General features: G+C 48.4%; 1 protein-coding gene across 3 annotated transcripts in view; it reads left to right on the forward strand.

Annotated features, from left to right (window-relative positions):
- LOC137648884 (mitochondrial outer membrane protein SLC25A46-like) overlaps nt 1-27,623 on the forward strand; it is a 137,218-nt gene that overhangs the window by 46,740 nt on the left and 62,855 nt on the right. For all 3 annotated transcript variants that reach the window (XM_068382060.1, XM_068382061.1, XM_068382062.1), the window contains exons 4-6: nt 6,336-6,514; nt 7,069-7,271; nt 16,047-16,183. In XM_068382060.1, the coding sequence (XP_068238161.1) occupies nt 6,336-6,514; nt 7,069-7,271; nt 16,047-16,183 (519 nt within the window). The remainder of the gene's footprint in view (nt 1-6,335; nt 6,515-7,068; nt 7,272-16,046; nt 16,184-27,623) is intronic.

Consider the following 27,623-nt stretch of genomic DNA (forward strand, 5'->3'; position numbering starts at 1 on the left):
GCCCTCAGTCGGAAGTGAGACCTCCTCCTTGGAACGTGGTTTGGGTTCTCAGGGCTCTTAAGAGACCTCCCTTTGAACCATTACGCCAGGCCTCTGATCGCCACCTGTCTTGGAAGACGGCTTTCCTACTTGCTTTGGCCTCTGCCAAACGAGTTAGTGAACTTCATGGTCTCTCGTACGACGTCGCCGATTCAAGGGGATGGGGGGAGGTAACGTTCAGGTTCATCCCTGAGTTTGTTGCCAAGACTCAGAACCCTGGAGTGTCGGACCCACGGTTCGACTTTCAGGGTCGCGAGTCTCCGTTCTGTAACAAGCGACCCAGACCAGCTGCTATTATGTCCAGTGAGGAGTCTGAGGTGTTACTTGAAGAGAACAGCTGCAGTTCGTCCTCAGGTGCGAGCATTGTTTGTTAGCACAGGCAGGACGAAGAGGAGGGTCACCAAGAACACCATCTCGGCTTGGATTCGAAGGGTTATCCATCATGCCTTGAATCCGGACCCTCCTCCATCACGTCGCCCTAGGGCACACGATGTCAGGGGCATCGCTACGTCCCTGGCCTTCAAGAGAAACTTCTCTGTGACGCAGGTACTTCAAGCTGGGGTCTGGAAGCGTCAGACGACCTTCACAGCCCACTACCTGCAAGACGTGACCCACAGGAGCCTCGATACTTTTTCTATCGGCCCTGTGGTGGCTGCACAACACCTGGTCTAGCCTCAGGCTCCTTTATGGACAAGTAGTAGTAAGTTGAGGCCGTTGTTACCCGGTTTTAGTCTGCGTGAATGAAAGAGTATGTCTCGCCCTTACTTCTTTCTTCATCCGCCCCTCTCTCGGGGAAGCAGCGTCCTGGTCTCCGCATTGCTGACCTCAACCTCTGCAGGTAAACCATACTTCCTTGTGCTCCTAGTATTAAGCTTAATACTGTTGCGTCCCCCATACCCTGACGAGGTGGTATTGAGAACGTCCTATCCTGGATTCCTATCTAAAGGTCTCAAGGTCAACTTCATAGGACGAGTCACGCTCTTTCCTCCACACACAACTTATGTAGGCCACACGTTCCGCGCAAAGCGAGGAACTTGTGAGGTGCAGGGACTCCTTTTCTCGAGTGCTACTCACTTGAAGTCGGAGTCCCCGGGTAAAGCCAAAGTCAGTAAGGCTGGGGACTTTCCACCCTTCCTAAGGGGTAAGTCACCCAATGTAAATAGCGTGGTTTGTATTTCGGTTACGGAACATATGACAAATTCGGAGATAATTTGTATTTTTCCTAACCATACAAACCTTAGCTATTTACACATATTTGCCCGCCAGCCCTGTCCCCCAAGTCAAGTCCTACCTCTAAGTGAAGTGAAGCAAATCACTGGTGTGTGGGGTGGAGGGGTAGCAAGCTACCCCTTCCTCTACCCCCGCTAACTAGCGCGGGGGTAGTTTAACCCTTGTTAAAATCTATTGGCTCGTCAATTTCAGCTACGCCGAAAGTAAACCCAATGTAAATAGCTAAGGTTTGTATGGTTAGGAAAAATACAAATTATCTCTGAATTTGTCATACTGATCATAAAAAAGATATTCAAGTAGCAGTATTCATAGTTATGTACGAGGGGGCTGGGAACCCCCTCTCCTGTAAAAGTATCCTGTGAGACAGCAACAAAGAGATGGAGCTGGGGGAGAGTGACTGCTCCCCGCACTCTAGTTTTGGGGTGTTTGAATGTGCGTGGATGTAGTACGATAGAGAGTAAAAGATGTGAGATTGGAAGTATGTTTAGAAGTAGAAGGATGGATGTATTGGCCTTGTGTGAGACAAAGATGAAAGGAAAGGGTGAAGTGATGTTTGGTGAAATGTCTGGTAGAGTGTCTGGGATTGAAAGGGGAAGAGCGAGAGAGGGTGTGGCTTTATTGCTGAGTGAATGGATGACGGGTAAAGTAGTGGAATGGAAGGAGATATCATCTAGGTTAATGTGGGTAAGGGTTAGGTTGGGTAGGGAATGTTGGGCGTTTGTCAGTGCGTATGGGCCAGGTAATGAGAAAAGTGAAGAAGAGCGGAATGAGTTTTGGAATGAATTAACTAGGTGTGTAGAAGGACTGGGTAGAAGGAATTATGTAGTTGTTATGGGTGACTTAAATGCTAGAGTGGGTGCTGGAGAGGTAGAAGGTGTCATTGGGAAGTATGGCGTGCCAGGTGAAAATGAGAGTGGTGAGAGACTGGTAGATATGTGTGTTGAACAAGAGATGGTAATAAGTGCTAGCTTTTTTAAGAAGAAAGATAAAAATAAGTATACATGGGTAAGAGTGGCAAATGGAAGAGTAGTAGAAAGGGCATTAATGGATTATGTGTTGATAACTAAAAGAATGTTTGGAAGATTGAAAGACGTGCACGTGTTTAGGGGTATGGCTAACGGTATGTCTGATCATTTTTTGGTGGAAGGAAAATTGGTTGTAGCAAAAGAGTGGGGGAATAGAGTAGGTGGATGTAAAAGGGAGCTAGTGAGGGTTGAAGAGCTAATAAAACCTGGGGTAAAAAGTAAATATCAGGAAAGATTGAAAATGGCATATGACGAGGTGAGAGTAAGAGAAACTGGTAATTTAGAGGAGGAGTGGAAGTTAGCAAAAGAAAATTTTGTTGGGATTGCAAGTGATGTATGTGGCAGGAAGGTTGTTGGAGGCAGCATGAGGAAGGGCAGTGAATGGTGGAATGAAGGAGTGAAGGTAAAAGTGGAAGAGAAAAAGAGGGCTTTTGAAGAATGGCTGCAGAGTAATAGTATAGAGAAGTATGAAAAATATAGAGAGAAAAAGGTGGAAGTAAAGCGCAAGGTACGTGAGGCAAAGAGGGCAGCTGACCTGAGGTGGGGTCAGGGACTGGGTCAGTCATATGAAGAGAATAAGAAGAAGTTTTGGAAAGAAGTGAAGAGAGTAAGAAAGGCCGGCACAAGAATTGAAGAGACAGTGAAAGATGGAAATGGAAGGTTGTTAAAAGGAGAGGAGGCAAGGAAAAGGTGGGCGGAATATTTTGAAAGTTTGCTGAATGTTGAGGATGATAGGGAGGCAGAGATAATTGCTGTTCCAGGTGTTGAGGTGCCAGTGATGGGAGATGAGAATGAGAGAGAGATTACAATAGAGGAAGTGAGGAGAGCACTAGATGAAACGAGAGTAGGAAAAGCATCTGGTATGGATGGTGTGAAAGCTGAGATGTTGAAGGAAGGGGGTGTGACTGTAATTGAATGGTTGGTGAGATTGTTTAATGTGTGTTTTGTGTTGTCAATGGTACCAGTAGATTGGGTCTGTGCATGTATTGTACCACTATATAAGGGTAAGGGAGATGTGCGTGAGTGTTGTAATTCAAGAGGTATTAGTTTGTTGAGTGTAGTTGGAAAAGTGTATGGTAGAGTACTGATTAATAGGATTAAGAATAAAACAGAGAATGCAATCTGGGAAGTACAGGGGGGTTTTAGAAGAGGTAGGGGTTGTATGAATCAGATTTTTACAGTTAGGCAGATATGCGAGAAATATTTAGCAAAAGGTAAGAAGGTATATGTTGCGTTTATGGATCTGGAGAAAGCATATGATAGAGTTGATAGGGAAGCAATGTGGAATGTGATGAGGTTATATGGAGTTGGTGGAAGGTTGTTGCAAGCAGTGAAAAGTTTCTACAAAGGTAGTAAAGCATGTGTTAGAATAGGAAATGAAGTGAGCGATTGGTTTCCGGTGAGAGTGGGGCTGAGACAGGGATGTGTGATGTCGCCGTGGTTGTTTAACTTGTATGTTGATGGAGTGGTGAGAGAGGTGAATGCTCGAGTGCTTGGACGAGGATTAAAACTGGTAGGCGAGAATGATCATGAATGGGAGGTAAATCAGTTGTTGTTTTGCGGATGATACTGTACTGGTAGCAGACACAGAAGAGAAGCTTGACCGACTAGTGACAGAATTTGGAAGGGTGTGTGAGAGAAGGAAGTTGAGAGTTAATGTGGGTAAGAGTAAGGTTATGAGATGTACGAGAAGGGAAGGTGGTGCAAGGTTGAATGTCATGTTGAATGGAGAGTTACTTGAGGAGGTGGATCAGTTTAAGTACTTGGGGTCTGTTGTTGCAGCAAATGGTGGAGTGGAAGCAGATGTACGTCAGAGAGTGAATGAAGGTTGCAAAGTGTTGGGGGCAGTTAAGGGAGTAGTAAAAAATAGAGGGTTGGGCATGAATGTAAAGAGAGTTCTATATGAGAAAGTGATTGTACCAACTGTGATGTATGGATCGGAGTTGTGGGGAATGAAAGTGATGGAGAGACAGAAATTGAATGTGTTTGAGATGAAGTGTCTAAGGAGTATGGCTGGTGTATCTCGAGTAGATAGGGTTAGGAACGAGGTGGTGAGGGTGAGAACGGGTGTAAGAAATGAGTTAGCGGCTAGAGTGGATATGAATGTGTTGAGGTGGTTTGGCCATGTTGATAGAATGGAAAATGGCTGTCTGCTAAAGAAGACGATGAATGCAAGAGTTGATGGGAGAAGTACAAGAGGAAGGCCAAGGTTTGGGTGGATGGATGGTGTGAAGAAAGCTCTGGGTGATAGGAGGATAGATGTGAGAGAGGCAAGAGAGCGTGCTAGAAATAGGAATGAATGGCGAGCGATTGTGACGCAGTTCCGGTAGGCCCTGCTGCTTCCTCCGGTGCCTTAGATGACCGCGGAGGTAGCAGCAGTAGGGGACTCAGCAGTATGAAGCTTCATCTGTGGTGGAAATGTGGGAGGTTGGGCTGTGGCACCCTAGCAGTACCAGCTGAACTCGGCTGAGTCCCTGGTTAGGCTGGAGGAACATAGAGAGTAGAGGTCCCCTTTTTTGTTTTGTTCTTGTTGATGTCGGCTACCCCCCAAAATTGGGGGAAGTGCCTTTGGTATATGGATGGACAACTATCTAACAGCATATCAGAAGGTTATGTATAGCAATTACTGTGCAATAAACATTCACAATTATCCAAACACAAAGTCAACTGAAATTATAGACCTCAGAAGTTCATGGTGCAATACTGTAATATAACAATCACCATCATCATCTCCTCTAACGCCTATTGACACAAAGGGCCTTGGTTAGATTTCGCTAGTCGTTTCTATCTTGAGCTTTCAATTCAATACTTCTTCATGCATCATCTCCTACTTCACGCTCCATAGTCCTCAGCTATGTAGGCCTGGGCATTCCAACTCTTCTAGTGCCTTGTGGAGCCCAGTTGAAAGTTTGGTGAACTAAACTCTCTTGGAGAGTGCAAAGAGCATGCCCAAACTATCACCATCTTATATAAATTAATGAGGTAAGCAACACGACATTTGCAATATAAAATAGGACTATTTTACCTTTGCAGCTGAAAGTTGTGGGCATGTGACGTAGGTGAAGTCTAACGTAAGCCAACATTTAACAAAATTCAGCTTAGAAACACCTTCTTGGAACTTATTAAGTTTGTAAGTTGAAGACTTTCTGTATCAGGACATCATTTTCCGCTTATAACCACATATACAGAACAGAGCCTCAAGTAGAAAGAAATGATTACATGAGGGCTTTAAAATTCACTTATATATTTGGTTATATATAAACTGTAAATGTTTTCCTTTATTTGCTGTTATGTAACAGTGAACACTATTGCCATTACATATTTTTCTGTTAAGAATCAAGACGCTGTGGCGTATAGCCGTTATATAGCAATGATGATGGCTTTAAGTACTGTCTTATGAGAAGAAACAGGTTGATATGACTAATATCGTATATTGAAGTATCAAACCATTGTGTTAGAAAGGGTTTTGTCTTTTAGGTTAAGGTGCTGTCATGTACTTTTACGGTTATTTAATCATTAATGCTCTCATGTATTTGCTGTTATATATTTGAATTCCACAATTACCCAAAATTATTACTTTGAGGGTTGTGGTCGATGTGGTAACGTCCCTGACTGGTGAACGCCAGACTGGAGTTCGAGTCCTGCTCAAACTCAATAGTTTCTTTGGTCACTGCAACCTCACCATCCTTGTGAGCTAAAGATAGGGCCTTTGGGAGAGCCTATATGTCTATCTGCTGAGTCATCAGCAGCCATTGCCTGGCCCTCCTTCGTCCTAGCTTAATTGGAGAGGGGTCTTGGGCGCTGATCATATGTACATATGGTCAGTCTCTAGAGCATTGTCCTGGTTGATAGGACTATGTCACTCTCCCTTGCCTCTGCCATTCATGAGTGGCCTTTAAGCCTTTAAAGGAACGAATGTACGTTTTATTTTAGGGAATTTTTATTTGTGTATGTGTTTCATGGTACTTTCCATAGAAAGTGTTGTGTAGTATCATGGCTTGTTTGAATGCACATTTATTGTCTTTTGTTACTTTCTTTCAGGTAAATGTAAATAGTCATCGATATCACGTTTTGCCTATAACTCTGATACCAGCTTTGATACACATGCAAGGATGTCAAGGCCTTTCAGCTTTCTGGAAAGGCCTAGGGTCAGTCCTCACCGTTCGAGGCGTTACGTTGGCCCTAGAAGACTGCATATCCAAATTCACTCCGTGGCCCAAGTAAGATTACTATTACGGTGTTGAATACTTGAAGTAAAACACAATGACCTATGAAAAACGACATACTTAACATTATAGCATTTATTGTGATAGATTATTATTATTATTATTATTATTATTATTATTATTATTATTATTACTACTAGCTAAGGTACAACCCTAGTTGAAAAAGCAAGGTGCTATAACCCCAAGGGCTCCTACAGGGAAAAATAGCCCAGTGAGGGAAAGAAATTAATTAACTATATGAGAAGTAATGAACAATTAAAATATTTTATGAACAGTAACAATATTAAAACAGATTGTTCATATGTAAACTATATAAAGAGACTTATGTCAGCCTGTTCAACATAAAAACATTCACTGCAAGTTTGAACTTTTGAAGTTCTACCGATTTAACTACCCAATTAGGAAGATCATTCCACAACTTGGTCATAGCTGGAATAAAGTTTCTAGAATAAATATTAATAAAATTTTGATAATATTGATAAAAAAGTATATGCTAAAATCTTTGAAGATGTCTAAATTACGCACAAATTCTCTTCTTTATTTTACAGAGAGATATCGCCGCATAGCTCAGCAAAAACAATAGGTCAACATCTACTCCTGAAGTGTTCAGCTTTAGCTCTCATTACCCCATTCTTTAGCGCTAGTCTAGTAGAAACTGTACAGAGTGAGATTGCAAGCGAGAAACCGGGTGTTTTTGATGTATTTAAAGAAGGACTTACCAGACTTCTATCCTTTACTCAGCCACAAACAGGTATATTGCTGTGTTATTTTACAAATATAATTCCTTAACCCTTTTGCCCCCAAAGGACGTACTGGTACGTTTCACAAAACTCATCCCTTTACCCCCATGGACGTACCGGTACGTCCTTGCAAAAAAAGGCTATTTAAATTTTTTTTTGCATATTTTTGACAATTTTTTTGAGAAACTTCAGGCATTTTCCAAGAGAATGAGACCAACCTGACCTCTCTATGACGAAAATTAAGGCTGTTAGAGCAATTTAAGAAAATATATACTGCAAAATGTTCTTGAAAAAAAATAACCCTTGGGGGTTAAGGGTTGGAAATTTCCAAATAGCCTGGGGGTAAAAGGGTTAAGGATCCATGCAATGTTCAGATCACCTATTTTACATATACTTTGGGTGTAGAGGGCTAACTTGCTACAATTAGTTTAACCTCAAAATTATATGAAATCATGATTAGCTTTATGATATACTGTACTGTACTGTAGTGAATATGTAAGTATACAGCCTATACTAATGGGTTTTTATGAGTAGCTGTTTCTTGTCATCCTACTTCATTTTTACCTCTTACCTCGCCTTCACCATCCCTCTGTGTTATTGTCACTTTTACTGTTCAGACCAAAGAATCACAATAACCAATCATATTAATATCAGCGATGTCATAAGAATAATTATTATTGATGTAAAATAAGGCTCTATTCATTCTATAACTTCTTGAAATGTTGACTTTCCTACAAAAAGAATGTATAATTTACTTCACCAAGTAAATAATTCTTCATACAAGAATGAAATGCAATAGAATGTAAGCAAAAAGATAACTACATATCTATTGAGAAATTAGACTGAAAATGTAGGTAATGGTGGCGAGAGATCCACGAGTCGAACCTCATAAAAAGGTTAATCTGATGTTGAAACGTTGATTTAGTAATTAATATATACAAGAAATGTTATTTGCTGGAAATTTCCTTTTGTACATCTGCTCAGGGAATGGTTAGCTATTACTGAAGATAAAGATGATCTATAAAGATATAGGATTATTTTAACCCATTTATATATTTTTCTGTGAGGTGAACATTATTTTGGTATAATTTCTTTAATGGCAATTAGTCTTGATATATCTGTGGACTTTGTGTGATTTGGCTTATAAAACAAAGTGTTTTTTTATGTATAAATATACAGTATCTAAATCTTAGAATTCTTAAGAAATGTTTATATTTTATATAGCGCAGATCTTTTATATAAAATTATCATATTATTTTTCCTCCTGTTGCCAAAGGTAGTTTTAAAGAAAGGTAATTATTCATCAACTTGTTAATTCACATCGCCTCAAGCTTAGGCGAGTAATACCTAAATATGACGTATGTACCTACAGGCTTGTTGAATTGCAGCGAAGTTAAAATAGTGCTGTACACTTTGTAAAGTAAAAAAAATGGGTTTGTGAGGGTAGTTTTAAAGAAAGATAATTATTTATCAACTTGTTAATTCAGATCGCCTCAAGGTTAGGCGAGTAATACCTAGATATGACGTATGTACCCACAGCCTTGTTGAATTGCAGCTAAGTTAAAATAGTGTTGTACACTCTGTAAAGTAAAAAAAAATTGTGAGAGACACAGCATCTTATGATGATAATATCTAGATAACAGGACAAAGAATGCAAACAGGCGAAATCACTTTACTAATAAATAGTATATTTTAACCCTTTTACCCCCAAAGGAGATACTGGTACGTTTCACAAAAGCCATCCCTTTACCCCCATGGACGTACCCGTACGTCCTTGCAAAAAAATGCTATAAAAATTTCTTTTTTCATATTTTTGATAATTTTTTTGAAAAAATTCAGGCATTTTCCAAGAGAATGAGACCAACCTGACCTCTCTATGACAAAAATTAAGGCTGTTAGAGCAATTTAAAAAAATATACTGCAAAATGTGCTGGGAAAAAAATAACCCCCTGGGGGTTAAGGGTTGGAAATTTCCAAATAGCCTGGGGGTTAAAGGGTTAAACATAAAACTTACCCGCTGGTTATAAAAGAATGGCTAGCGTTCCTGACATTCTTATATAACCAGCGGGTAAGTATGTTCAAAAATTTATTTTATTATGAAAATATCATTTTTAAACATAAAACCTACCCGCTGGTTATATAAGAATGTCAGGAACGCTAGCCATAACTTATATAACCAGCGGGTAAGTACAGTATGTTCAAAAATTAATTGTTCCAACACGAATACTTACCTCGAACTACTTTCTTAGGAGTTACCTGTAATCTCCTCTCTACCGACCAGAGTTTTGTGTAGTAAACCCTATACCCGTTTTCTATGGAGGGCTAACCCGGGAGTGAGAGAACGTGCCCCGAGGGTAGCCTTTGAGCTAGGTCGAGGTCCGCTTGGGTCCCGTGAGTCAGTAAGTTCTCTGGTCGCGACGTGATACCATACTCTCACGTCGCTCTCGTCTCTCTCGACCCTTTGTGTCCGCCTCGTGTGTCCCGTGTGGTTACCGCGTGGTAGCTTTGTGCTTATCCCTTGTGTTCTTGCGTGTTCACTACCCTTCCTTGTGCTTCCCAAGTGTATCCCTTTGATTCCCTTCATTCCTTGTGGTGTGTGCTATGGAGCAGATCCGCCGTTGTCCTGGGCCTAGAGCCGGAAAGTCGTGTGGAGCGTTCCTCTCCAAGCCCGAAGTAGACCCTCACTCCCTCTGCTCTTCCTGTAGGGGCAGGATGTGCTCGCCATCGGATACGTGCATGGAGTGTGTTAGTTGGAGTGAGATACAGTGGGTGCGATACGGCACTAAGAAAAAGAAGTCGTCGAAACGTTCGCCCAGGAAATCTAGCATCTCTTCGCCGCTACCGTCACCCAGTGGACGGTCCGACGGGGCTTCTGTCTCGCCTTCCCCTACCCAGAGTAGGGGACGAGGTAAGTCCGTTGCGGGGAAAGAGCCGAGAGTTCTTCCCCAGGAGTCTAATGTGTGTGAAGTGGGGGTTGCTGGGACTTCTCAGGCTAGTGGGGAGCCTGGTTGTGCTGTGTCGGGGTGTTCTGGAGATTCTGCCCTTGTGCTTGGGGGGCACGTTTCCTCCGACGACCCCTTATGGTGTAGTAATGTGGTACCTGTTTCTTCGCCCCTTTCGTGGGCCTGTGTTTCAGGTTCTTCGGCAGCTGGCGACGCCCAGGGTAAGTTAGACTCCACGGTAAGTGATTCCTTCGGGTGGAAGCTCCCTAAAACGCCAGGTAGGTCCCCAATGCGGATGGAAGAGGGCCTGGATACCTGGTTCCCTAGTGTAGGGCGTCAACTCTCTTTTCCAGCTCCTCTGACGACAGTCCCAGAAACCTTCCTGCAACCCTCTACCTCTGGTACGCAGCGAGTCGCGAAGCCCTCCGTAGCCCCCGCTTCTGCCCGTCGTGCGGGTGGTACAGTTTCGTCGGGCTCTTCGGATGGTGGGGCTTCGTTCTCTTCAGAAGAAGAAACCAGGAGGAGACATCGGCGCTGGAGGGAGCGGTCCAGTAGCAGGCGTTCCCGCTCAAGATCCCGTTCGAGGTTCAGCAGGAGACGGTCCCGCTCTCCATGGAGGAAACACAGGAGGAGTAGGTCCCCCGATGGTGATTGGGTCTTCGTTCCCCGTAAGCCTGAATTGCAGTGTTCCCCGGACCGGCAATCCAGGGATTTCTCGCCACGAAGGCCATCCTCCAGACGAAGATATGACCCTCGCAGGGAGAAATGCAAGAAGGCCGCTTCAGGCAGGCGTAAGGCCGCGAAGCTTCCGGTTCACCCCGCCCAGCGGGGGGAACCGTGCTTCCTTACGGGCAGCCTGGCCGAATCAGCACAGCTGGTTCGGCCCTCGGACTTTAAGGAACGGTTCCCTCCGTCGGGTCAGCCCACGGGATCCGCGTCTTCGTCCCCCAGAGAGAATGCACGAACGGTAGTCCTCGCTGGCACGGTGATGCTAGTTCTGACCCCCGAACCTGGTGCGGAGGTTTCCGCCGGGGAAGACCGGTACCACCGCAGGGGAGTGCCTGTTGTCCCAGAACCGAAGCGCCCGGTGGGAGTGCCCGGTGACCCGGCTCCTCGGGATCAGATCGAAGGTTCCGCTGGCGGTAGAGAAGGTTCCCCGACCGAGGACTCGGCCTATCGGAAGGTTATAGGCCTGATCCGAAGGCATCATAGAATTGAAGAACCGGTTACAGCCGATGAGGACTACTGGAGGTCCAGGCTGACCCGCTTGATGCAGGCACCCGTCCAACAGAAAACCTCCCTCGCCCTTCCTGTGGCCCGAGATCTCGTTCTGGGACGGGCTCATGTCGATAGAGTTGTGGCAGGCAATGCCGAAGCTCCCAAAACGCAGAGCTCTTCGAAGTTGCTCCAAGGGCTCAAGTCCCAGAGTAGGGTTTATGTGCCAGAGGGACAACGACCGGGAGCCTGCAAGGTGGAGCCTGCCCGCGACGTTCTGGGACAGGGTGCCTCGGAGGACAGAGCATCTTCAGCCCCGATTTGTTTTTCGCAGTCGGAGGCTGCGATGATGGAGGAGATGTCGAAAGACTTAGTTCATGTCTCCTCTTGGTTGGACTGGTGGGCTTCCACACTGGTAGGTGTTCAAGCCACATATGACTTGACGGACCCGGAACAGCAAAGCCTCCTGAGGGAGCTTATCATCTCCGGGGGCAAGACCCTGAAGTTCCTCACATATCAGTCCCTTGCCCTGTCAGCGAATTGGGTTCTTCGCAAAAGGGACACTATTCTGGCGAAGCTTTCCCGGAAGGTCCCAGACAGGGAGGCGAGGGCCATGAGGAGCCTTCCTGTGTGGGGTGACTCCTTGTTCCCCTTGAAAGAACTAGAGGAGATCATGGAAAAGGTGGCTAAAATAAAAGAAGTGAACGCTCCCAGGCCTCAACCGGTAAGGAGGCCCCCCTACAAGAGGTCAGCCTCAGACGGTCCCTCTACTTCTCAGGCCCCGCCTAACCTGACGAGGAGAGAAGCCCCTTCTTCCTCGTGGGCTTCAGTGCCTCAGCCCCCCCATAGAGGAGCTCCAGCAGCGTCGGCCTAGTTTAGATCGGGGTATTCTGCCTCCAGGAGAGGCCGTTCAGGCCGCTCCTCCAGGAGGAGGTAGAGTGGGAGGCCCCCTACTCCTGCCCAAGCCTCAGGTTGGGGGATGCCTCAGACTACATTGGCAAGCATGGAAGGCTCACGGAGCAGAGCCCTGGACAGTATCCGTACTGAAGGAGGGGTACAGGTTACCATTCTTAACAGAACCCCCGCCTTTAATTCCGGCCAGCCTGTCGGAGTGGTTGGCACCCAAGGACCCGTTGAAGAGGGCAGCTCTTCAAGAAGAGGGGTCCACGATGCTGGAAAAGGGCGCCATGGAGGAGATCCTGCACCCAGGGCCAGGTTTCGACAGCCGCCTGTTCCTGGTAGAAAAGGCGACGGGGGGGTGGAGACCGGTGATAGACCTATCAGCCCTCAACAAGTTTGTGCGAAAGACAGATTTCAAAATGGACACTCCGAAGTCAGTCTTGCTGTCCTTGGGGGAGAAAGACTACATGATGACCATAGACCTCAAGGACGCATACTTCCAAATCCCGGTCCATCCCTCAAGTCGGAAGTTTCTCCGGGTGAAATGGGGTACCCAGATCCTGCAATTCAAGACCCTCTGCTTCGGGTTGTCGACAGCTCCCCAGGTATTCACGAGTGTCTTCACGACAGTCTCGGTGTGGGCTCACGAGCGGGGCATTCGCCTCATCCGGTACCTGGACGACTGGTTGCTTCTTTCCTCCTCGGAGGACGTTTTGAAGGAGCAGGGTATAAAACTTCTCCAGTTTTGCAAGGGTCTGGGTATCATGATCAACCCAGAAAAATCGAACCTATCTCCCTCCACCAGAATGACCTATTTGGGGATGACACTGGATTCCCTACTAGTGAAAGCTTTTCCGTCGGAGGAGAGGATAAGCAATCTTATGAAGATCCTTCTTCCTTTCCTGTCGGGGCAACCCAGGAGGGCGAAGGACTGGCAAAGGCTAATAGGTCATCTGGTGTCGTTGGAGAAACTGGTTCCCCAGGGGAGACTCAGACTCAGGGCCGTCCAATGGAACCTGAAGAGCTTCTGGAACCAACTGGACTCGCCCCAGAAATTAATTCCAGTCCTACCAAACACAATGCCCTCCCTGGAATGGTGGCATTGCTGGTCGAACTTGCTCAAGGGGATGCCCTTCACGACCGAACCTCCCGAGTTGCTCCCATTCACAGACGCCTCCAACCAAGGATGGGGAGCCCATCTCCTCAACGGGACGGCGAGAGGAACCTGGATGGACGGGGAGAAAGGCCTACACATCAATGTCCTAGAGTTGAAGGCAGTCCAGAAAGCTTGCCTGCACTTCGTCGATCTACTAGGGGAAACACTGTGGCGTTGATGTGCGACAACGCCACAGTGGTAGCGTACATAAAGAAGCAGGGAGGCTTAAAGTTAAGGGAGTAGTGCGATCTCGCCCTAGAGATCCTAGATTGGGCGGAAGCGAACCAGATAGTGTTATTGGCAAGGTTCATCCCCGGGAAAAAGAACGTCCTAGCCGACGGTCTCAGCAGGATGGGTCGGATAGTAGGAACAGAATGGTCCCTCCTCCCAGAAGTAGCCAGGCTCATCATTCAATGTTGGGGTTCCCCGGTGATGGACCTCTTTGCAACCAAGCTGAACGCGCAACTTCCCGTGTATTGTTCTCCTGTCCCAGACCCAAAGGCAGCCTTGGAAGATGCCTTTCAGCACAAGTGGGACAACCTAGACGTGTACGCTTTTCCCCCCTTCACGTTGATCAGGCAAGTGCTCAACAGAGTAAGGGCTGCCCGGAACTTAAGGATGACTTTGGTAGCGCCCTGGTGGCCGGAAAGAGAGTGGTTCGCAGACCTAAAAGACCTGACGAGCCATCCTCCGTGGCCACTCCCCGACAGGTCAGATCTTCTACAACAGCCACACTTTCTCATGTTCCACGACAACCCACAGTCTCTACGCCTTCACGCCTGGAGACTATCGAGCGACTCCTGAAGAAGGAAGGATATTCGTCAGGAACGGCTAAGAGGATGTCGAGATACCTGAGAAGGTCGTCGGCAGCGGTCTACCAAGCGAAGTGGGCCTCTTTCACGAAGTGGTGCGCTTCGAAGCGCATAAAACCCCTCAAAGCCTCGGTCCCAGATATCTCAGACTTTCTAGTATATCTCAGGGACGAGATAGGAATGTCAATCCCAGCTATAAAAGGAGTACGGGCAGCCTTGGGTCAAGTCTTCCTTCTGAAGGGCATCGACCTGGGTTCCTCTAGACACATCTCTATGCTTGTCAGGAGTTTTGAACAGTCCTGCTCCCCTCAAACTGTTAGGGTGCCTCAGTGGGACTTAGCTAGGGTCCGGAAGATGTTAAGTAGCCCCCCGTTCGAACCAATGAAGGATATTGTAGACAGGGATCTCACTCTCAAGACAGTCTTTTTGTTGGCCTTGGCCTCTGCGAAAAGGGTAGGTGAGATCCATGGGCTGTCTTATGACGTCTCTCATTCGAAGGGGTGGAAAGAGATCTCTTTCAAGTTCGTCCCTTCGTTCGTGGCGAAAACCCAGAACCCAGCAGTCTGGGATCCTAAATTCGAGGGGTTCTCTCTGCCAGCTATTCCTAGGACTGGGAATCCTGAGGATTTGAGGTTATGCCCTGTCCGTGCCATTAGAAAATACCTTGAGAGGACTGCACATCTCCGACCAGGCATCAAGAGCCTTTTCGTCTCCACAGGTGCTACAAAGAAACAGGTATCGAAGAATACCATATCCTTTTGGTTGAGACAAGTTATTGCCAGGGCCTACAAGGAGGAGGGACTAGCCTTGCCAGGTACTCCCAAGCCCCATGACATCAGAGGTCTGAGCACTTCCTTAGCCTTTGAGAAGAACATGGCAGTGGGCCAATCCTTCGAGCTGGCACCTGGTCGAACCAGTCGACTTTTACTGCCCATTACCTCAAGGATTACTCGAGAAGGTCCTTAGACGGGTTCTCCATTGGGACAGTCATCTCCGCGCTCCAAGTGATTTAACGGTGAAGCCCCAGGCACAATCGTGGATAGCTAAACCAGGAGACACAGGTTCGTTCCTTTTCACCCTAATCCCCGTTTCCTGTCCCTATCGGAGATAACCACACTTATGTAACCATTGAAGAACACGTCTCTGCAACTTTGTTACTGGACTCAACATCAGAAGATTTTTCAAAGGGTGAGTACTTAGACACTAACGTGAGCTCTTTGTGTAGTTTACCCTACCGTCCGTTTTCCCAGTTTGTTTTGTTTTAGAACCTAGTTCATATCTAGGCTTCTTGGCATCCACTGGCTGGGTCTGAAGGTCAGGAAGTCACTCCCACCTCCTAAAGTGTAAGTCTCCTAAGAAAGTAGTTCGAGGTAAGTATTCGTGTTGGAACAAATCAAAAATTTTAAGTAATTTTTATTTTTCCTAACATACTTACCGAGAACTACTTTTGGGTAATGGCCCTCCCTTCCTTCCCCGAGTGCCTTTCTGCCCTTGCAGGGACTTTTTGCAACATCCGAGGAACTTACTGACTCACGGGACCCAAGCGGACCTCGACCTATCTCAAAGGCTACCCTCGGGGCACGTTCTCTCACTCCCGGGTTAGCCCTCCATAGAAAACGGGTATAGGGTATACACAAAACTCTGGTCGGTAGAGAGGAGATTACAGGTAACTCCTAAGAAAGTAGTTCTCGGTAAGTATGTTAGGAAAAATAAAAATTACTTAAAATTTTTGATTTTTATCATGAAAATATCATATTTCAGGCAGAATGCTTCCAGTTTGGTTACTAATACTTCCCACCGTCACGCATGGCATCCTTCAGTATTTAATCGGGAATGCAGTATCCACGTTAACATCACAAGCATTGAGAAGATATCACAAACAGGACCAAAAAAAACAGGTGCTTATCTATGATTCTTTAGTACTGTTACTCTACTTGAACTTGATGTAATGTATGACTTTGTATTAACAGGTGATTCATTCACGAATGTATTTTACTGGCAGACACCTTTGATGCATTGCATACGCTCTTGAGGTTAACATATAAACTACAGATTTTGGGAACTAGTTAATCATTTCGGAAGTACAAAGAATTTTCAAGTTCGCTTTCGATACCTTCCGAGTTTATATTTGTACAGTACTTTGCTTTTAATAGGGAGTCAAAGTTTAAGGCAGGAGAAGTGAAGTTTGTACATGTATTTGTTCCGTAACTGAGTACAAACCAACGCTATTTACATGGGGTAATTACTTTGGCGACAGCCGATGACGAGCCATAAAGTTTTAACGAGGGTTTCCTACCCCACCGCTAGTTAGCAGGGGGTAGGGAGGGGTAGCTAGCTACCCCTCCCCCCTCACACACACCGGTGAAGATCCACTTTACTTCTGGCTCGGGAAGAGAACAGACCTTTCTGTGCTCTCCCTCGCTTTGACCGCCATATTAATGTTTTTGCTTTCTCTCTTTTGCAGTGTGTTTGAAGTTGGCCTCTACTGACAATGCGTACTAGCCCTGGACTTCCCGGCCACCCTTGCGGGACCTTTATGTCGGTCATGGAAACGGATCCACAATCCTTATGCCCTCATTGTAGGGGCCAACGGTGTGATAGTTCTAATTTGTGCATTGAGTGTAGGGAATGGTCTACCTCCCAGTGGGAGAGGTTTGCCCGGCAACGTAAGAAGAAGGCTAAGAGGGATCTTTCTCCTTCCGAGGTTTCTCGGAAGAGAGAAAATCCTAAGTCTTCCTCTTCCGCCGCCCATTCCTCCTCCGAAGCTCCCGCTCAGGCGGCCTCTTCCGAGAGGCCGGCGAGAGGTAGCGTAGACCGTAATGTTGATGTCATTAACCGATCCCGTGGCAAGGGAGAGGTCGTTGCCTACCATAGCGAGGCGGCTGCCCCTCTCCCCTCGGAGGAGGTATTTGTTTCTAACAATTACCTTTTTCAGCTTTGGGCTTCCATGGGGCTACAGGGTTCGCCCTTCAAGGAAGTCTTGTTTGGTATGATCAAACGGGGTGCGGCTGCCGAACAATCGTCAACCTCAGCGGACATAGATCCTCTGTCTGTGGTTGACGTTGTTGTGTCGGAAACATCCCGTGGGTCTGACCAAACTCCTGTTCCTGTGGCTGCAGTAGCAGAAGGCTCTGTCTCTCCCTCTGAACATACTTCGAGGGAGGAGCTTAGTCCCACGGTCTCTCCTTCCGCTGAGACTCCCTCTCGGGGGAGTTCTCTGGTAGAGACGCCTCTTCAGAGGCCTGTTGATGGTCTCCCTGCTGATCCCACGACCCCTCGTGGGCATATAAGGCGGAAGGCTCGTCCTCCCCTTCGCCGTAGAGGCCATCCTTCCCCCTTCAAAGGGGTTAGGAGACGCCTCTTCGGCTCGTCGTCACCACAGTCCTCTGCGGAGGAGACGACTCGCCGTTCTCGTGATCTACCTGCTACCACCCTTGACCTCTCCAGGGATCGTTCGCGATCCCTGTCGGAGGATGGTCTTCCTTCGGGACAATGTGAGCTGTCACCTCAACCATCTACATCTAATGCTGCTGACGCGCTTTACGCGCCGGAGACTGCCACTGCGCAACCTCCTGACCCTTCGGGGTCTCAGGGACTTGAGCGCGCAACTGCACCGCTCGCCCCTAAGCGTAAGGCTCCGCCTGCGCTCTCTGTTGCTGTTGTTCCTGCCGTTCCTGACAAAGCGCCTTGGCGCTCACCCTTAGGCGTTCGCGCCACTGTTCCTGTTGCTCGCCAGGGTTCCCCTGCGTGCCCAGGCCCATCGGCGCCCCGTCACCCTCCTGCAGTTTTTGATGTAGCGCGTAAGCGCCCAACTGCGCAAACGCGCCCTGCTCCTGTTGTAGCTCCGCCGCGCTCTCCTGCGCACTTGCGGCCAGTTCCTGGTAAGGCGCCTACACGCCCACTGGTGCCCCAGCGGCCTTCAGCGCTCATGCGCCCTCCGGCACCTCACCGGCCCCCGGTTCCTGTTTCACCGCGCGCGATCCAGGAGATTCCTGAGTTGGCGCACAGGCGCCCACAGGATCCTTCGGACTCGTCGCGCCCTGCGGGGGAGAGACGCGATACGCGTCCCCGCGTGATTCCAGCTCCAGCGCTCACGCGCACCCCAACGCACCCACGCGCCGCTTTGGGCCCATCGCGCCCACCTAAGGAGGTTCACGATACAAGGGAATCTCGTGAGACGAGAGAAGTTCGCGATGCGCGTCCGCGCGCAGTTCCTGTTACAGCTCCAACGTGACCACGCGTCGCGACGACTCAGCTCGTCGCCCCAGAGGTTGCCAAGCCAGCGCACGGGCGCTTACGGCCGCCTCTGGAACTGCGCGAATCTGTTAATGCTACGATCGCGCTCGACGCTCCCCAATCGTGCCCTGTTCCTGCTTCACGCCCCGTGCCTGTCTTTAAGACAGCGGTGGCGGTGCAACTCACTCCACCTCACGCGGCTCGCACCTCGCGACCTCCGAAGCAGTGATCCCCGACGCGACCTGTTCCTGATACGCGCCATGCGCGCCCACGATCGCTAGCGCACCTAGCATTTGCACAGGCGAGTAAACCGGTCCAGCCAGACCGTCATCAGACCTCTCGTTCCCAGGTCGCTCGCGACCCTGCTCCCGCACTATCGCTCCCTCGGCCAGTCCTACCGGACACCCGCTCGGGCCCTCCTGTTATCTCTCGCCCTCCGGGGCTGCACCAAATCTCTCCGCGTCCCCGCATTCGGCCACCTCCTGTCCCAGCTCGCCGCACGCCCACGCCATCGCCCACTCGCGCTAGCGGGCATGTTCCCGCTTAGGCTTCCGTGCGCCCCCTCGGCCACGCTCCCGCTCTGTCTCCTGCGTGCCATCGCTCCCGACCATCCTCCTGCGCACCATCGCGCCCCCGCGCCCACCCCTTGCCCACGCGGGTGCGCGCGCGCGATTTTCCAGCTTCGCGCCCTTCTCTCGCGCGATTCTGATCTGGGCCTGGTTTACGAGCCCCAGCGCGATCGCCGGCAGGCGGTTTCTTCTATGTCGCGTTCCCCTCCCCGCAAGCGCAGACCAGCGCGCTCGCCAGAGGGGGAATGTTCCTCTGACAGGTCTAGGGATTCTTCTCTTACAGCCCGACAGGCGAACCCTCGTGTGTCGACTCCTCCTAGGGATCCGTCGATCCCTTTCCTTTCAGAGGGAGTGTCTGACAGCGCTGCTGTCAGTCAGCAGCCCTGGTTCGACACCCTACTCAGAGCTCTCGTGCGGGCTATTAAGCCAACACTCTGATTTGGGTCGCGAACCAGCGGCAGCTTCCTCCCCCCTGTAAAGGAAGAGAGGAGTCTCTCCCGTGGATCCTCCTCCGAGGCCTGTGCTGTCCCCGCATAGATCCTTGCGCAGGGATCCTACTCCCCCTCAGACCTTCTCGCCCTCCCCTGCGGAGGAGGATTACCCCTCCTCAGGGGAGTTGGTTGAGCAGGAATACTCCCCCATCGCACCAATGGTGGATGTTCCTCCTCTTCCCGAGAGGTCTCCTCGTCCCGAGGTGGAGAAGGACTTGTCCCCTTCGCTTTTAGAGTCCTGCATCCCTCCCAGGAGGGAACCTAAGGACTCTAAGACGATTCCAAAATCGTCTTCTAGGATCAGACAGGAACAGCCCAGAGCCGTAGAAGATGCCCACGTTTCCCCCCAGGAAGAGCCTCTGGGGTCCGGAGACTTCGCTGCAAGTCCGTCTGGAGGCAAGCCCCAGGAGTCAGAACACTCGTTCTGGCAGGTCCTGACTCATGAGGAACCTTAATGGGATTCCAGACCATGAGGTCCCACCTCTTGAGGGTAAGGACACGGTCTTGGATCGCATCTATGGCACTCAGAAGCCCTCTAGAGCCAGCGCAGCATTGCCCTGGTCCCAGGGGATGAAGAGTGCCAGAGACAAGATCGAGGGCCAGCTCGCGGAGCTTGCCTCCTCCAGTAGATCCAGTGCTGGAAGTAAGCTCCTCACTCCTCCTCGTGTCCATCAGAGGAGGTACTTTGAAGTCCTTGAGGAGTCTGCGCTGAGCCTTCCCCTACATCATTCTGTGGAAGGACTCACAGGGGGAGTCCCTCTCGAGAGGCTCTCCAACCGGCACGTATCCTTCTCAGTCACTGAGATCCAGAGCCAGGAGAAGGTCATCAAGTGCGCTATGCAAGCCACCTCATGGCTCGACATCTGGCTGGGGTCTCTGGGCATCCTGGTGCGTTCCGAGGATCTCTCCAAGGAAAGCACCAGGAAGGCGCTAGAAACTTTTCTCCTCTCGGGTACTCGGACCATCGAGTTCCTGTCCCACCAAGTCTCGAGCTTGTGGGCCAACACGATCCTCAAACGCAGGGACTCTGTTGTCGAGAGGTTCCACCATAAGGTTCCCAGCGCCGAGTCGAGCAGGCTCAGACACTCTTCCGTCCTCGGTAAGAGCTTGTTTGAGCCTAAGGATGTGGAGCTCTCTGCCGAGAGGTGGAGGAAATCCAACCAGGATTCCCTCATCCATAGGGCCCTAACATCGAGGCCCTATAAGCTTCCGGCGGTTCAGCAGCCCCGTCCCGTCAAGGATACGAAGAAGACTACCGTAGCAGCGAAGCCCAAGGGTGTCTAAGCCCTCTCCTGCCAAGGGCAGGAGGGGGAAAAAGTCCTCCAGGGGAGGCAAGAACCCTAGAGGCTCCGGCCGAGGCCGGAAGCGCTAGGGTTGGCATCCCCCCCCCCCCCCCCCGCGTGTCCACCAGTGGGGGGATGCCTGCAGAGTTGCGCAGCAAGGTGGCAGCAACTCGGGGCGGATGCCTGGACGGTCTCCGTGATATCCCTAGGGTATCGCGTCCCATTCACAGCATCTCTCCCTCTCCTGACAGCGAATCCAGTGTCGTTGAGCTCTTTTGCTATGGGATCGTCAAAAGGGCAGGCCCTTCGGGCCGAAGTCCAGACCACGTTGGAGAAGGACGCTCTCCAGGAGGTCGTGGACGGGTCCCCAGGCTTCTACAGTCGACTCTTTCTTGTGTGAAAGGCGTCTGGAGGCTGGAGACCAGTCATCGACCTCTCGACACTGAACGGGTTTGTCAAGCAGACTCCGTTCAGTATGGAGACGGCAGACACGGTTAGACTTGCAGTGAGACCATGAGACTTCATGTGCACACTGGATCTGAAGGACACGTACTTCCAGATCCCAATCCATTCGTCTTCAAGGAAGTACCTGAGATTTTGCCTAGACAACAAGATCTACCAGTTCAAGGTGCTGTGTTTCGGTCTCTCCACAGCCCCTCAGGTGTTCACCAGAGTCTTCACCATCATCTCTTCATGGGCTCACAGGATCAGCATCCGTCTCCTCCGTTACCTGGACGACCGGCTGATCCTGGCAGACTCGGAGGCATCCCTTCTTCGCCACCGAGACAAGCTCCTCGAAGTTTGCCAGGATCTGGGGATCGTGGTAAACCTCGAGAAGTCCTCTCTGCAGCCCTCTCAGAAACTGATATATCTAGGCATGATCATAGACGCCAATCTCCACAAAGCCTTCCCATCAGACGAAAGGATAGCAAGGCTGAGGAAGGTTGCGAAACCTTTCCTTAATCGGGAAGAACTCCCAGCCCAGTCGTGGCTTCGTCTCCTCGGCCACCTCTCCTCCCTGACCCGTCTCATCCCCAACAGTCGTCTCAGGATGAGATCCCTTCAGTGGCAACTCAAGTCTCGGTGGAGTCAAGGACTCGACTCCCCGGACATCCTGATCCCCATGGGATTTGCGGAACGAGCAGACCTCAGATGGTGGGTGGCCGACGAGAACCTGCGAAAGGGAGTGGATCTTCTCGTCTCTACCCCGGATTTGATGCTGTTTTCGGACGCATCAAACAAAGGGGTGGGGTGCCCACGTTTTGAACCACAGGGCCTCAGGCCTGTGGTCAGAATCAGAAAAGTACCTTCACATAAACCTGCTAGGGATGAAGGCCGTTTTTCTGGCCCTTCAAAAGTTCCACCAAGTCCTGGCGGGCCACTCCGTAGTGGTGATGAGCGACAACACTACGGTGGTGGCTTACATCAACAAGCAGGGAGGTACCTTTTCGGAACAGTTGTCCCATCTTGCAGTAGAGATCCTGAGATGGTCCGAAGCCCACTCGATATCACTTGCGGCTCGCTTCATTCCGGGCAAGAGGAATGTGCTCGCCGACAGTCTGAGCAGAGCAACGCTGATAGTGAGTACCGAGTGGTCTTTGGATCCTCGGATAGCCAACAAAGTCCTGACTTTGTGGGGTTCCCCGACTGTGGACCTGTTCGCTACAGCATTGAACACCAAGCTTCCGCTGTACTGCTCCCCAGTCCCGGACCCCAAGTCCCTCTGGCAAGATGCCTTCCAACAACGGTGGGACAACGTCGACGTGTACGCCTTTCCCCTGTTCTGTCTGATGAGGAGGGTCCTCAACAAGACCAGAACATTGGTCAACCTCTCGATGACCTTGATAGCTCCGCTATGGCATCACGCAGAGTGGTTTCCGGACCTTCTGCAGCTCCTCACAGAGATCCCGAGGGAGCTCCCTCCACGTCACGAGCTACTCAAACAACCACACTCCAACATCTTTCACAAAGCCGTAGCTTCGCTTCGACTTCACGCCTGGAGACTATCCAGCATCTCCTCAAAGAGAGAAGATTTTCGCAACAAGTTGCGGAAAGGATGTCTGGCCACCTGCGTAGGTCATCCGCAGGAGTCTACCAGGCGAAGTGGAGAGTTTTCTGTGGTTGGTGCCGTGGAAGGGGTATCTCTCCTCTCGATGCCACTTTACCACCAATAGCGGAGTTCCTTGTGTATCTGCGGGAAGAAATGCGCCTTTCAGTCTCGGCAGTGAAAGGCTATCGCTCAGCCTTAAGTCTTGCCTTCAGGCTCAAAGGAATGGACATTTCCTCCTCGCTGGAACTGTCTCTTCTCATACGGAGTTACGAACTTACCTGCCCTCAGTCGGAAGTGAGACCTCCTCCTTGGAACGTGGTTCTGGTTCTCAGGTCTCTTAAGAGGCCTCCCTACGAACCATTACGCCAGGCTTCTGATCGCCACCTTACCTGGAAGACGGTATTCCAGCTAGCTCTGGCTTCGGCCAAGCGAGTCAGTGAACTGCATGGTCTCTCCTACGACGTCGCCCATTCAAAGGGATGGGGGGAGGTAACGTTTGGCTTCGTCCCTGAGTTTGTTGCTAAGACTCAGAACCCGGGAGTAAAGGACCCTAGGTTCGACTCTTTCCAGGTCTCGAGTCTTCGTTCTATAACAGATGACCCAGACCATCTCCTACTGTGCCCAGTCAGGAGTCTGAGGTTGTATCTCAAAAGAACAGCTGCAGCCCGCCCCAGGTGCGGAACTTGTTCGTTAGCACCGGGGAAACGAAAAGGAGGGTCACCAGGAATATCATCTCGGCCTGGATCCGTAAGGTGATCCACCTGGCCTCGAGTTCTGACCCTCCTCCGTCACAGCGCCCTAGGGCGCATGATGTCAGGGGCGTTGCTACGTCCCTGGCCTTCAAGAAGAACTTTTCGGTGGCGTAGGTCCTGCAAGCCGGGGTGTGGAAGCGTCAGACCACCTTCACGGCCCACTACCTGCAAGACGTGACACACAAACGGCTCGATACGTTTTCTATCGGCCCTGTGGTGGCTGCACAACAGCTGGTCTAACCTCAGGCTCCTAATTGGACAAGTAGCAGAGGGTTGAGGGCATTGTTACCCGGTTTTAGTCTGTATGAATGAAAAGTAGTCTGGCCCTTTTCTTTTCTTCATCCTCTCCTCCCTTGGAGAAAAACAGCATCCTGGGTCCTTTGCACAGCTGACCTCGAACCTCTGCAGGTAAGCCATGCTCCCTTGTGTTCCTAGTATTAAGTTGTAATACTGTCATGTCCCCATACCCTGACGAGGTGGTATTGGGTAGTCCTAGCCTAGATTTCCCTCTAAAGAACTCCAGGTCAACTTCCTAGGACATGTCACTGCTCACCTTCACACGCGACTTACGTAGGACGCAGCAGCCCCTCAGCTGTCTGCGAGGCGCAGGGGCCCCAACCCTTGAGTTCCTTTATGAACTTGGGTTAGGAGCCCCCGGGCAAGCCAAAGCCAGTATGGCAGGGGACTTACCTCCCTTCCTAAGGGTTAAGTCACCCCATGTAAATAGCATTGGTTTGTATTCAGTTACGGAACAAATGACAAATTCGTAGATAATTTGTATTTTTCCTAACGATACAAACCTTAGCTATTTACAGTTATGTGCCCGCCAGCCCTGTCCCCCAAGATAAGTCCTACCTCTAAGTAAAGTGGATCTTCACCGGTGTGTGTGAGGGGGGAGGGGTAACTAGCTACCCCTCCCTACCCCCCGCTAACTAGCGGTGGGGTAGGAAACCCTCGTTAAAACTTTATGGCTCATCGTCAGCTGTCCCCAAAGTAATTACCCCATGTAAATAGCTAAGGTTTGTATCGTTAGGAAAAATACAAATTATCTACGAATTTGTCATGTTTGCTTCTCTGGATCAAGTTGTTAGGAGATCTGTGAAGTAAAAAAGGCGTAGTTCTTTTCTTCGCTATGCGTGGTAGTATCTGTGACATCGTCGTCTATCTACTTAGGATCCAAGAAGACAGGTTGGAACTTTAATGGTTTATTGTAGTATCTCCATATAAAGTATGCAGATCCCTGCTGCTTCAAACGGTACAGTTCTTGGATGGTGGGAGACTGACAACAACTCCCAGAAGGTCCAACACAGTGGAATCAGATCAACACAGTAGAATGAGAGACTAATGTTTCTCAATACATTACAGTACCAAACCCTTTTTTTTGCAGGAAGTCTGAGCTCAAATTTATTTATCTATAAAATATGGTTTCATAAATTACCTGAATAAAAGGCCTGAAGATATCCAATAATTCTCTTCTTGAAAGTTTCCTTAAAGAAGTATCATGCTCTAGAAAGAAGAAGGTAGTACAAAGAGTCCTCAACTTAAAAACTCAATAGGTTCCGAGAAGCTGTTTGTAAGTCAATTCATGTTAAATTTTGGCCTAGTGCAAACCTAACCTGAATTCCATGCCTATGATTTCCAGCTACATAAGTCAAGAATACTCAGGTTTCATATGAAGCAATGTAAGGTTATTACAAATGTAGTTTTTCTTACTGTTTTAAAAGATAGGTAGTAGGTTGGCCAGGGCACCAGCTACCCGTTGAAATACTACCACTGGAGAGTTATGGGGTTGTTTGACTGCCCAGACAGTACTACATTGGATCCTTCTCTCTGGTTACGGTTCATTTTCCCTTTTGCCTACTCGCACACACTCCGTTAGTCTGGCATATTCTTTACATATTCTCTTCTGTACTGATACACCTGACAATACTGAGATTACCAAACAATTCTTTTTCACCCAAGGGTTTATTGCACTGTAATTGTTCAGTGGCTACTTTCCTCTTGTTAAGGGTAGAAGAGATTCTTTAGCTTTGGTCAGCAGCTCTTCTAGGAGAAGGACACTCCAAAATCAAACCATTGTTCTCTAGTCTTGGGTAGTGCCGTAGCCTCTGTACCATGGTCTTCCACTGCCTTGGGTTAGAGTTCTCTTGCTTGAGGGTACACTCGGGCTCACTATTATATCTTATTTCTCTTCCTCTTGTTTTGTTAAAGTGTTTATAGTTTATAAAGGAGATATTTATTTTAATGTTACTCTTCTTAAAAATTTTGTTTCCTCATTTCCTCTCCTCACTGGGTTATTTTCCCTATTGGAGCCCTTGGGCTTATAGCATTGTGCTTTTCCAACTAGGGTTGTAGCGTAGCAATTAATAATAATAATAATGTGTTTTATTACATTATTTCTTTATCTTGTTTTTGTTATTTTTCAGTTAGATTCTCTGAATTTCCTTTATTCCCCATAAGAGTTTAGTGCAGTATCCGCCATAGCCCTACACCCACTTCTCAGCAGATTCCTGCTTCCTACTTTGCATCTTGCTGTTCAATCTCTTCTTATCGTTCACAAAATACTGCATCTGCAGGGTTTTCCCTGTTGTACCTTACTGATGATTTCCCAGTATCCAGCTTCAGGCATTAGGGTTCAAATTGTATATGTCCATCTATCCCCAGCTGTGCCTCGGTGATCAGTGGCCTTTGGTTGTGATGCATTAATTCTCTCATTGAAATTATACGGTCTTTTTTTAAAATTAAACTTTTTGTAAGACCACTGGTTTATTCTGTATGAATATTCTTAATTTACCAGTTTTTTATTTTGCATCCAAACATTGTAGGGTAAAATCTTTAAGTTGTACTGTAGTTTTTGCATTCAAACTCCGACTAGATTACTAAGACTATTCACAACATTCCATTGTCATTGTACATAAGTTATTTTTGTCTGTCTTAGCCTAGGCTACCAAGTCCTCTTTTAATGTTCCTAAGAGTTGCTTCAGAATGTGACTACTGCTGCGACTGGCTTTCAGTTCTTCTTGCGAACTACTTGATGTATCTTTAGCTCAGTCCAGAACTAACTTTTAAGAGCTTCTCTCATGAATACACCACTTAAATCGGAACTGAAATTGATCAACCCATCATCACAGATTTTATGTCGGCTCTTTCCTTTAAGGGTTAAGAAGTGGAATGAATTTTCTCCATTCTCATCTTTCCAATATTTCTGCTAGAAGTAGAATTGAATGGTGAGCGATTGTGACGCAGTTCCAGTAGGCCCTGCTGCTTCCTCCGTTCGCCTTGGATGACCGCGAAGGTAGCAGCAGTAGGAGATTCAGTGTCATGAAGTTTCATTTGTGGTGGATAAAGGAGGAGGATGGGTTGTGGCACCCTTTAAGCAGTACCAGTCGAACTCGGTTGAGTCCCTCGTCAGGCTGAGAGGAGCATAGAGAGGAAAGGTCCCCATTTTTTTCATTTGTTTGATTTCAGCCACCCCCCAAAATTGGGGGAAGTGCCTTGGTATATACAGTATATGTATGAATTCCCATCAGAGCTAGTTCTCTTATCTCCCTTTTCCATGATTTCATGGGCCTTCCTACAAGTTCTTATCTCTTCAATGCTTTATCATCTCCACCAACGAAGTTGGAAGGAGGTTATGTTTTACCCCCAGTTTGTGTGTTCGTTTGTGTGTGTGTGTTGAATAGCTTCCTGGCCACAATTTTAATCATAGAGTAATGAAACTTGCAGGTATTAACTGTTATGTAAAAAGCTAGAAATTTTGGAAGGTCAAGGTCACGGTCAAGCAAAATGTCCAATTCAAGTAATCAGCCATAAGTTTGGCCATCGTTGTCAAAGAGACTTCAAACTTGGTTCATATTTGGGTGTATGAAAATCCACTCCAATTAATACATTATTACTATCATTGTTATTACTAGCCAAGCTACAACCCTAGTTGAAAGCAAGATGCTATAAGCCCAA

The sequence above is a fragment of the Palaemon carinicauda genome, chromosome 10 (assembly GCF_036898095.1).
Source record: "Palaemon carinicauda isolate YSFRI2023 chromosome 10, ASM3689809v2, whole genome shotgun sequence".
Lineage (NCBI taxonomy): Eukaryota > Metazoa > Arthropoda > Malacostraca > Decapoda > Palaemonidae > Palaemon > Palaemon carinicauda.